The 11,794-nt window shown below is 46.9% G+C and overlaps 1 protein-coding gene across 7 annotated transcripts in view; it reads left to right on the top strand.

The window, feature by feature from the left end:
* Positions 1 to 4,074: 4,074 nt before the first annotated feature.
* Positions 4,075 to 11,794, top strand: part of SH3PXD2A (SH3 and PX domains 2A) — a 236,534-nt gene continuing 228,814 nt past the window's right edge. For 5 of the 7 annotated variants that reach the window (XM_085583667.1, XM_085583666.1, XM_021536305.3 and 2 more), the window contains exon 1: positions 4,076 to 4,246. In XM_085583667.1, the coding sequence (XP_085439793.1) occupies positions 4,175 to 4,246 (72 nt within the window). In that variant the 5' untranslated portion in view covers positions 4,076 to 4,174. Of the gene's footprint in view, positions 4,247 to 6,448; positions 6,517 to 11,794 lie in introns of all 7 variants that reach the window. The other 2 variants (XM_077784680.2, XM_021536304.3) reach the window with 2 other exon arrangements.

Genomic DNA, 11,794 nt, shown 5'->3' with positions numbered 1-11,794 from the left:
GCTCTTTCATAATGTAAGTAAAAGCTGTTATGCCGTTGGAAAAGCATGTACACTGCCTGCAGAAGGAAAGATTATTTTGGTTTTTCCATTATATTGGATTGCACAGAGGGGCTGACAAAGCAGCACTCTCTGCTGAGGAGGCTGGGAGGGGAAGGGGCACAAGATACTGTGCTAGAGGAGAGGGGATTTGCCCTGCCAGCACTGCTGCTGGTCCCTTTGGCTGCCTTCTACCATATTAGCTGAGCCTATTTATCTCCAGAGTGAATTTCATTTGAAGAGCAGTAATCCCCCAAGAAGATGAAATGCAATTGGCTTTTAAAAAAATAAGAAAAAAAGATCACACCATGCTTTGTTTCAGAGTTTGAGATTTGAATGCCAGACAGGCTCTACCATTCCTGTCATTCCTATCAAAAGCTGTGTATGTTGAAATGCTGAAGTGGAAGGACTTATGGAAAGCAGCCTTTTTAAGAAGCTGAGGTTTTGTAAGTACAGAAGCTGAGATGGGAGTGTAACAAAGGCTCTGTGTTGTGCAGTTGCACATCAGAGCCAATAAAACCCTAAGGGGCACATCTCTAGTACCATGTCTAGCAGATTATGCATGCAACTCCAGTTGCCAGTAATGAGTTGTGTGGCTAATCTGTCATGCACAGCACTGCACAGTTCCCCTTCCCCCAAGGGGTTGAGCTCATGGCATTTTACTTCCCCCCAGGGTGCTGAGCACCATTAGAGTCTCTTCAGTTAGTGGGACAGGAAAACACTGTGTTCCACCTGGCTGCTCAGTCAGAAAACAGAAAGGAAAATCATCTTTAACAACAACTCTAGCCAGCACAGACAGAGCTGTTAGACCCCAGCATGGTTAACATTCAGGGGCAGTCACCTATCTACAGTGACATGCCATGAATTAATAAGAGGCATTAGAAATGGCCCTAATGGAGCACAGAAAAGCCTGACCCTTGTTTTATTTTCTCACTGATTTAACGTTCCAAGTGTTTTCAATTTATAACTCAAATGCTTATTTACAAAAAAACTGCCAGCATGACAGAGTCCTCTTGAAATATGAAAACTCAAGTCATGCTCCAGCTCTGACAACATCACACACACACATTCTGTCACGCATCAGCTTTTGCTGTAATTGGAGCAGAGTCCAGGCTGCTGGGCTGTAGCTGCACTAGGTCTGTGAGGCTAATGTGATTACCTGCTTCTTCAAAAAAAAGTGAAAGAAGAATCTTTACCCCAATACTCACCTAGCAAAAGAGGAGGAAAAAAGGTTTGAAAAATGGCTGGTTTATTTCAACCTTCAGAAGCTAATTTCCCAGGATGCTCCTCAGGTGAATTTTATCAGAAGCATGAGTCTGTATATAAATGAATGAGTTATTAAATCAGCAGTTAATATTTATACTAATATGTGTGTTAAAACTGTTGTAACAGCACTGATATTCCCATGAAATGATAGGACTTTGGTAATGGGACCTTTAAGGAAAAAAAAAAATATATAAATACTACTAAAATCTCCAGAGTTATTTTCCTACAAATGAACAGTGTCTCAGCCTCATGCTCATGGCCTTGGTCAGGTACATTCTGCACGTGGGGCTGGGCAGGCACCCAGCCTGCTGTGCTCCTCACTGGCTACCCAGGCTCCCTTTCACTCAGCCCCAGCAGCTGGAGCCCAGCTCTCCAACACAAGGCTGGGAAGTGCCATCAGCTTCTATTTCCCAGCTGCTGCCTAAGACAGGAGCAGAGAGCAGATTTTCCCAAGCCTGCAGCATAATAAGAGGTTTTGGTTATTTTTCTGCCAGCTTTGCAATACTTGGAGATTGGACTCCCACTAGACTGGGTGTTGTACATGTTTTAAAAGAACTATCCATGCCTCTGGCAATGCACATTTTTCCTACATGCATGGACAGATGCAGCAAGCAAACAAGGAGAGCAGGAGGTGGCTGTGAGCACAAACCCATCAGATAATAGAGGAGGAGGGGGACAGAGGTGAAAAGTTGGCCAGGCTGCACAGGTGGCATGGGTTGTGTGCAGCAGAGGAGAATCAAATTGTGTTGAATAAAGGGAAGGGGAACAGTGCAGCAGATGTGTAAAAGAACAGGGTAGACACCAAAGGGCACAAACCCAAGGCACCGGCCTCAGGTTTGGTTGAAAACAGAAGCTCCTTCCTTAGAAGAGCAGATGAGAAGGGTATCAGGAAAAAGATGCCAATCAGTAAGAATGTCAGGTTGGGGGAGGGTGTTTGGAGAATGATGTATTCTGTCTCTCCCTCACAATGACATGTTTTGAAGGCTGTTTTAAAACAGACTCTGAGTGTTTTCAACAATGGAGGGAACCCTTTTTTTTTTTTTTTTTTTTTTTAGACAGGGTGATAGGAGAAGGGAATGGAATGTGTGATGTGTATTGATAATGGTTCACAGGGAAGAAACATCCAAGACATGAAACACTGGCCACATTAGGAATTTTTTAATCAATGGATTATTTGAATATTTATATTTTGAAGAAAGAATCTTCTTTGTTTGCTCTGCACACCAGGGACTTCTTGGCCAGTCTAAACAGCAAAGGTTTCTAATGTAAATAATTGTTCTTCTGTGTTGTGTCATGCATGAGGATTAAAGGTGGGAAGTTCCTCGAAGAGAAGAGGGTGCCTTTAAGAAGATAAGCCTCAAAAGTGCCGATGGAAGTGGGTACATGAGGTTTTCCCCTCTGTCACCCTCCTTGTCTCATGTATGCTTGTGCACCTCCTTGGGAGGGATGCTAGCTAGGATTTTAGCATTTTATATCAGGTCATTTATTTTGGTAAACTGTGTATATTAGCTGAGGAGAGAGGAGAAGGCTGGCTCAAAGCATCTGTCCTTGTCACTATGCCAGCGGATACCTGGTTTCCACCTGGCATTTGTGCACTAATGGGCTGCTCCTGCTTCTTTTTTTTTTTTTTTTTTTTTTTTCTTAAGCTCCTTTTGGAAACCTGCTATGTTTTGAAAACAGATACTTTTTTATGCCAGCCTTCTGGCCCAAATACCTAAGGTTTTGTGACTCTGGTGTCTGTTTCATGATTATTGTTTCAGGGCTAGTAACATTGTAAAAGTTCTGTTTCAGAAATTGTGACTAGAGCACATCAAAGGAAATCACACTGAGATGGACTGTTCTGACTGTAAACGAGAAGCTTATTTTGCCAGGAGCTGGTCCTCTTTGTACTCCTGGGCTGGCAGGTCTTAAGTGGTCAGCAGCATTCTGGAATCTTACTGGAAAAATGCACGGGCTGATCTTCAAGAGACTTCAGAGGAAGGAGAGATCTTAGTAACTTCAGTTAACTTGGTGAATAGCCAATGAATGTCATAAAACAAGCTCAGGGCTGGAAGAGCACACTGAAGTTCCCATTTCTGATGTAACTTTAAAATAATCATATGCAAAGTAATGATGCACTGTTGAAAATAAAATAAAATAAACAACCTGAAATTTCTGGGGCAAGCTCTTCGTGGCGCAGGACTGAGAAAGATGATACCCATTTACCAGTGCATGTATGTACAAAGAGCTGAAATAGGTTTACAGCTCTAAAAACCCCTCATAATAAAGGGTCTGTGCAAGCTTCCTCCAGCCGTGATACCTGTGTGTCCCTGAGGGTCGGGGCACCGGGGACCTTCCCAGGCGGTGGCCGGCCTTGAGCTCGCCGCTGGAGCGCGGTGCCAGCGGGCCCGGCCGTTCACCCGCGGGCTCCGGGTGGCCTCGGCCGCTCGGGGACGGCATTTCGGACCTTTCTGCGGAGATGGAGGCCCGGGCTTCCCTGCCGCGGGCTCCCCTCCAGCCCGGGCCGCGGTGTCTCGGCAGGGAGCGGGGAGCCCCGGGACAGCCGCCCGCCCTCTCCGGCGCTGGGGGCGGCGGCTCCCGTCCCGCCAGAGCCCCGCGCTGCCGCCCGGGGGCGGAGCCGCCGGCCCGGCCCGGCCCTCCCGCCGCCGCAGTGGCCGCGCAGCCCCGGGGCAGTGGGCAGGGAGCGGAGCCGGGCTGGGCAGGGCTGCTGTGAGCGGGGAGCCGCCGCCGCGGCAGGGGCGGAGCCGGCACCGGGGCATCCTCCCCTGCCTGTCTCCCTGCCGCCCGCCCGGCATCGCCGCGGCGGGCAGCGCGGCGGAGGGTGCTGCCAGCGCCGGCAGGGAGCGGCGGAGCCCCGCCGGGGTGCGCGAAGATGCTGTCCTACAGCGTGCTGGACGCCAACGTGGTGGACGTGGAGAAGCGGAGGAACCCCTCGAAGCACTACGTGAGTGCCGGCGGGGCCCGGGGTGCGCACGTGTGCGGGGGGACGGGCCGGGCGGGGAGCGGTGCCCGGAGCCGTGCCCGCAGCCGTGCCCGGAGCGGAGCCTGGATCCGTTCCCGGTGCGGTGCCCGGAGCGGTGCCCGCAGCCGTGCCCGGAGCCGTCCCTCGCCTCCCTGTGGGCGAGACGCCGGCTCCAGGTGAGGCGCCCGCGGGGCTGCCCGCGGCTTCTTGCTCTGGAGGTGCGGCTGTTCTTCCTCACCCTCTTTCACCCCGTTTGGTTCTTGGCTCGTTTTAAGGTTACCATTCTGAAGTTTCCTTCCCTTCCTCCTCACTCGTCCCAGGGCAGGATGGCGCAGGTCTCCCGCAGGTCTTGGCCAGGGTGCTCGGTGGGGAGCGGAGCAAGGTTCGGCTGCGGCGGTGCTGAGCGCATCTTTGCTCCTTCTCACCCCTAAGTTACATTCAGACCTTTTTTGAAGGGGCAGCCTGTCTGCATGCTTACCAAGGCAGACTCAGCTTTTGGATCTCTTTTATCTCTCTTTCACCTTCTTCCTTTCACACCTTACTGTCAATAGCACAGCATTAGAGGAGTTTTTAACAGTTTTCCCAGACTCCTGTGTTGCAGGCTGTCATGTGGAGGTGTCTTTGCCTGAAGGAGTTTGCAGCATACAGTCAAGTAGCTTTCCTCTTTCCACATTAGTAGAGAAGTATCTTTGCTTCTCTCTCTCGCTGTTTCTGGGTTTTAGTTGCACCAAATCCTTTAACTTTTTCTCAAGATTCAACATGTATTTTAAAACACAGAAAGCTGGATTTTGTCTATAGAGATGGTAAATCTTCCAGCTTTGGTAAGGAAAAGCTTGAGGGAGTATTGCATCTGGTGTGAAATTGCTCTGAGTATACTGTGTTTCCTGGCATTGTGTGTCTGCCAGATTTCTCTGGGCTGATCAGCAGCTGAATGGATTGTTGAAAAGATAAGGCCAAAGATTGGACATAAACCTTTATGTTAGTGTTACATATCACTGAGGTTTTTCCTCTGAGGCTTAAACCATAACCCCGTTTAAGGCTAGAGGGCACTATGTTGCTGGGAGATGCAGTCTTCTAAAGCTGAAGCGCTCATCTACCATGGAATTAAGCATCTTGCAACCAGTTCATAAACTGGAAGTTTTAGGTCTTCTATCCTCTCAGGTTGCAGCTGTTCTGTGCGTTCAGTCTGTCATGCCCTCACTGCTTCCAGGTGGGAAAGGCTTCTGTGGCTGACACAGCTGCAGGGTGTTACCTCACATGAAAGGTGGTGGCAATTCAGCATCAGAAAAGTACATCTGCCAAGCACCAAAATATGCAAAAGAACTGGTAACAATATCTTCCAGTCTCTTGGATTGCTGAGAGAAATTGCCACTCATTTCTTGTTTGCTGGAAAATGACCACAAAACAAGGATTTAAACCCTGTGTTTACAGAACTTGAAAGAAAATATTTCCTATGCTTACCTGTAAAATACATATTTTTCCTTGATGGTTGTTGTCATTGCATTTTAATAAACAGTAACCTAGACTATTGCAAGAAGGTCTCTTCAATGCTTCTAGAGGCAAATTTGTTTCTTTCCCATCACCCTTCTCACTTCTCACCTTAGCTGATATGCTCTTCTGCACAATAGTTCCACACTTCCGTGTGCCCAGTTCTCAGCCAAAACCCCACAAATGAAATGGTTTGTTTGGATGATGTTATGTGTAGTATAACAGTGATGAATGGTGTTTTCTTTGTCCCACTTAGTTTCCATCTGTGGCTGTACAGTATTCAGCACAGTGGGGTAATCTCTCTTTGGCTGGAGTAACTCACTGAGTGTGAACCCATGCTTTCAAAGAATTTAATTCCCTGGGTCTGACCCATTGGTTGCTGTTACTTTGGTTCTGTGCTCTTTTTTTTAATGAGTATTTTCTTCTAAGGTTAATATAAGCATCACTTAGGATTTAGCTCTCTCCATTGCCTGTGGATGGTTTGGAGAGTGCAAAGCTTTATGTTCTTTGCTCTATGTGGCTTTGAAATATCAAAAAGCTTTTCTATCTCCAGCATCCATAAATGTCTTAATTCCAAGCCTTCAGGCCATGCAAACGTGCCTTGGCATCAGATTAATGATGTGTTTCTCTGGTAGATGGTGACCTAAGTATTGCAGGTGTTTTAACATGACTCTCCTTTTAATTGTGATCTTTCAGGACCATAGTGGAACCTGGAGAGATGAAAGCACACCTTAGGCATTGTCAGCACGTGGAGAGGGCTAAATGTGAGTAGCACATAAGCCCCTGCATTGCTTGGCTTAGCTGCCAGGAGTCATTGCCTGCAGCAGGTGTCTTTCGTGACATGAGCACAGCTTTTGTGGCTTTGACTAAAGCAAGTTAAAGAAAGAGACAGCTTTACGTATCCTCTGCTATGACCCCGTGTGTGTGAAATCTCTGGAGAGTTTAATACCTCACTGGAAGCTGAATAGGGCTCTGCCTGTGGGAATAGATTAAAATCTTGGCTCCAATGCTACTTGATAGGAACCCAGCCAGCTCTCTACCCTCTTCTGGGAAATCCTTGCTGGGAAGGAGTCTGCAGTGCTTCCCTCTGCATCTTTCTCAGCAACTGGGTAGCACAACACCACCTGGCTGGCTGGGGGCCCTGGCTGGCAGCCTGTGAAAGGATAAACAGAAGGTTGGATCAATAACCACATGCCTTTGTATGGTGTATCCCCAACACAAGCTACTGCTGCTCTTAGAGCTTTTGACTTCCTAAATTAATCTCCTATTTCTCCATACTGATAATCTTTTAAAACTTTATTTTCACTTGCTAATAATTTAAAAAAATGTTAATTCTCCTTGCTTTCTCCCTTCCCTTTTCTTTTAACAAGAACAATATCAGGAAGGTCAAGTCTGGGTTTGTTGGAAAGACCCCTGATGCAATGGGGGTCACACATTGGCTGAGCAGTGCTGCAGTGAAGCTGGGTGGATTAAGATAGTGCTGTTAGTGGTTGAAGGTGCCAGTTAATCATTCTGAAGAGAAAAAGCTGGTAGCAAAATCTAAATCCCCTTTTCCGGCCCCTGCTAAGCATTAAATAGTCAGAAACCCTCTTTTCTCACTTGATGAGGTTTGATCTGTTTATGGAGTAGCTTCTTTGGCTTTTGGTCTGAAATTGTGCTTGTTTGAACTAAGCATGAAATGATCCCAAACCAGAAGTGCATTCTGTATTTCAAAGGATCCACTGTTGATGCTTACCTCCTTCAGCCATCCATCGTGGAGTTTAAGGAGGACATCTCCCCCTCTCTCTGCTCCCAGCTTATCTTCAGGCAGATAGCTTACCCTTTACCCAAATGTCTATCTCCTTAGCAGCCCTGCAGGGAGCCTCTGCCTACCAGATGTGCTTGATCTTGCTCCCAGGGAGATGAGATTGGCTTTGCACCTTCACCTGTTCACTGCTTTGCAGACCTGGGTGATGGCAAACATTCATTAGGAGCCAGATAAAGAGGATCCCCCACCCCCTCTCTTACCACTTGCTTTTCTGCTGGGGATTGAGCACTTACTGAAGTGCATTATCTCACCAGACATTTATATGCTTGAGGTAATTTCTGAGGTCTCTTAAGTGTGCCTGTGTTATCCCAAGGGCAAGGATGGATGCATCAGTAGAGATTTTCTCTTTCAGCACTGCTCTACTCCTGTTGCATTTGGGCTCTGTGTGTTTTTCAACTTTGTCTAGCACAGAAGTAAGGTCAAATGCTCTTGGCTTACAAGTGGCTGTTCTGCCTCCTTCCAGATAGACTGAGGTGCACTGCTGATTTGATCAGTCATCTGAGATGCCGGTATACTGTCCCAGTTCCTCCCCAGGGTAATTGTTTCCTAATGCCACCTCTGAATGCCTCGAGATCTCTTGCAGGAGTGTCCCTGCTGCCGTGGATATGGTTGCTGACCCCCTCGGGGTAGTGGCATTGCTGACTTTTAAGGGACTGAGTTCTGCTGTGTAGGGTTTCAGCACTGTTCCCAGGAGAACTTGAGTGTGCTTGTCACAAATGACCTGTTGTAAAATGTCAGCATGCTTTGAAGAAAAATCTTGTACTGCTAGGGTCAAGCTCTGCTCCTTGTCTCTTGGCTGCTCCTGCTTTTACTGCTCAGACCCAAGCAACTCTGACACAATCAGGCATTTTCGTGGCTTTATTCTCTTTGTTGCAAGCTGCTGTTTATACAGTGGCCAGCACTGATGGGGAGGGTCTGGACATGGTTTGGTGGCAAGGATCTTTGTTCCTGTGTTAGTATACCTTGGAGAAGGAATTGCTGCTCTGGAAGAAGGAACTGCATTCCCCCTGCTTGGCTCAAATGAGTTGTCCTGTGCAACTTGAGGCTGCTTCAACGCAGTCAGGGAGCCCAGCAGATCAAGGAGCACTCCCAGTTCTTTCCTCCAGCAGAGCCAAGAGACAGTGGTATCTAAATTCAACAGTTTGCAAAGCAAATGGCTGTCTCCAGCCTTTGGAATAGATTATCTACTATAGAGAGACAAGGTAGTTATCCTGATGTGTTATGGTCAAGGCAGGATGAAATAATCCAGAGGCTTAATGTCCCAGCAGGCTGCCTGCACAAGCTCCCCTGTGGCTGAGTGTGCTGGGAAGGCAGCTACATGAAAGTTCAAGGAAAAGCTTTTAGCAAGTCCATGAGCTGGGGACAACAGCTTCAAAGTCCAAGTTCCATTTTAAAAATTATAAAGATGCTACTGTTGACTTTCACTAGGACTTGGTTGCCAGGGAGATGATGTCCTAGAGACAGCACAAGTGCTGTTGGCTGCTGACAGCTGCAAGTGACCTCTGGCTTCATGAGAGCCCTGCCTGGGGTCAGTGTGTGGGTGCTGGAGCCCACTGGTGCAATTCAGCTTGATGGGTTGTAGTCAAAATTACACCAGTCTCACTGCTTTGATAAAAGTGAGAGGAACTGAGACACCAAATCATGGAGAGAGAAGTGCACAGACATCCTAAGGAAGCAATTGTTGGAATAGGAAAGGGAGCCCAGACTTCCTGCATCCCAGAGCAGCTTGTGTGTTCATCTCACCCACACCCCTAGCCCTCAGAGAGCCAGCTCCAAGGCATTGCCTCCTCCTGTCCCTGCAAGGTAGGATATGTGCTGGTACCCTCACTGGAAACACGAGGGAAGAAGTTAGTAAAGTGGTTGACCCCAAGCCACCCATGAAGTGTGTGTAGCATTTCATGTTATTTTCTTTGGCTTTCAAAGCAGTCTTGCAATTACCTGATAAAAAGTGCACAATCTGAAAAAATACTACTCTCATATTCAATCATTGTCTTCCTCAAAACCCATTTCCCATTTTATATGGATTAAACAGGAAGAGGGATTCAATGTGATCCTACCTGAGGCAGGAGGTGACGTACAAGCTCTCTAATTTAGTCATTTGGGAGGAAGCAGCTGGACCTTCTAATGTGAAATAGTTTTCTTTTTTTTTGGTCTTCCTTTTTCATGCTGTATCCTCTTAATCTGTGCCTGCTCACGCAAAGGGAGCTGGTCCCCAGAAACCACGGGGAAGAGCAGGAGCATGAGAGGGGCTGGCAGCACCGTGTGCTGTGTGACACTGTGAGGCTGAAGGCTTTCATGTAGCCAGAGCAGACACCTCTCCTGGAGTGTGCTGTGTAAATATTGCATGGAGAAGGCAGAGAGCAGCACAGTAGCATACTGTTTGCAATTGGTGCTGTCTGCTGTTTAATCAGGTAGTGTCAAAGCCAAATACACTCAAGCTGATGGAAAAAGCCCTCCTAGTAACTTTCCTGGGCTTTGGTTCACACCTCTAGAGAGGCTTTATTGAAGCTTTTACTGAGAAGTTTGTAATTACTAAATTTTTTAATATAGTGCATTTTCCTTTGTCTTTACTTTAAAAGCAAAAATTCAGTCTCCAGGATCTGTTTGTTATTCTCATCTGGGCAGGGACATTTCCACATTTGGGGTGTGGGGTGGTAAAGCAAAAGGGAATCAGGTGATTTTCTTCACCTCAGAGGACTTTTAAGTGGAGTATCTTTCAGTTAGTTAGAGCCTTCCCACTTTAGTGCTCTCACTCTTTGCTCCACTAAAAGATAAATATTACAGTAATAATAATAATAATTTACTCCTTCAAACTCACATTCTTTAGATGTTGGTTATATGATATTCTGATTATATGTATTTATAAATACATACAATGGGGTAAGGGTGGGAATGCATAAGAGTATTTATTACAAAGCAAGGATGCTTTTGCACTAAAACATGTGCAGACAGACCTGAAAGGTGGTGTCTGCACTGGGCTGTTAGGGACAGGTGATGACACCCAGGGACAGGCAGGTGAGGGCAGTGAGACAACCTCAACCAGCTGAGCAGGTGTGATTGTCTGGGCATACTGGTAGCCCCAGCTACTGTCTGGTCAGCATTTAGGCCTTGTTGCAAAAAATGGGCATAAGAAAGGATAATAACCTTTAGATTACCCTGGGGTGAAGGCAGAGCAAAGAAATACTCTATTCATTGTAGTAGTACCTGTAAGTGCTTGAGTGTAGTGATGGTCTTAATTGGTGCTCTCATGCTTTTTGATTTTGACAAAGCTCCTTCTTATTCCAGTTTTTGGAAGAGGAACTCAATGTGTAGATAGCCAACCAAGTCCTTGGAATGGGAGCATTCTATGGGCAGAATACACATCCCCAACTTTGTGTCTCCATCAGAATATCCCAGCTTGCACTAGTTTGCTGCAGTGGATTCCTACTTGGTCATAGCACTGCTCCGGGTGTACCATGGCTTCACAACAAAGCTCCAATTCTATATTGTCATAATGCAACTTCTTCAGTTTCTTAGCGTTGACTGACTGGATAGAATAAAATAAAATATTCCCAGACTCTTAAGTGTCCCTAAATGCATGTGTGGTCCCACACCTACGGCGTTTGAAACCTGACTGGCAGCAATAATGTTTTGATACGTTGCTGGCACTGTGTCTCTGACCGATGGGGTGTGTTTTGTTTTCCCTGTAAACCACGCTGGCTGAACGCAGGGATGCACTGGGCTCTGATGCTCTCAGTAGTCAGTAGCATGGTTTTATGGGCTTGATGCAAACTTGTTTACAAGGAAAACACCCCTATCTCTGTTCAGAGGGAGAAACATGCCAAATCTCTGCTAACCATAGCTGTGTTTAAGCAGGAGCTCCACACTGCCATTCTGTCTCCTTTATAGAAGTCTTCCAAGCTGCCCCAGAAATACTGGAAGCCTGGTTCTCCACTGTCCAGGACCTGCCTATGAATGCAAACTTTAATGCATGGACTTCATAAATCACCCAGAAAAGTTTGAACAAACATCCAGTGTGATACACACAGGACATTGTGCAGTGTGGTAGAAGAGCCTTTAACCAGTGTGGCCTTTAGGCTCTCTGGATCTCAGTGTGCTCTGCTGCAAAGCCAACAAGGTTTACTCACCTTTATAAAGTGTAGGGATGCAGATGTTACCTCAGGGCTGACTTCTGGCATCAATTTTGGAACCCCCAAGTTTGGGCCATGTTCCTCCCCAGGCACGGCTGCTGGAGC

Source organism: Lonchura striata, chromosome 6 (genome assembly GCF_050655825.1).
Source record: "Lonchura striata isolate lonStrDom1 chromosome 6, ASM5065582v1, whole genome shotgun sequence".
Classification (NCBI taxonomy): domain Eukaryota; kingdom Metazoa; phylum Chordata; class Aves; order Passeriformes; family Estrildidae; genus Lonchura; species Lonchura striata.
This window is presented reverse-complemented; position numbering and strand designations above follow the sequence as displayed.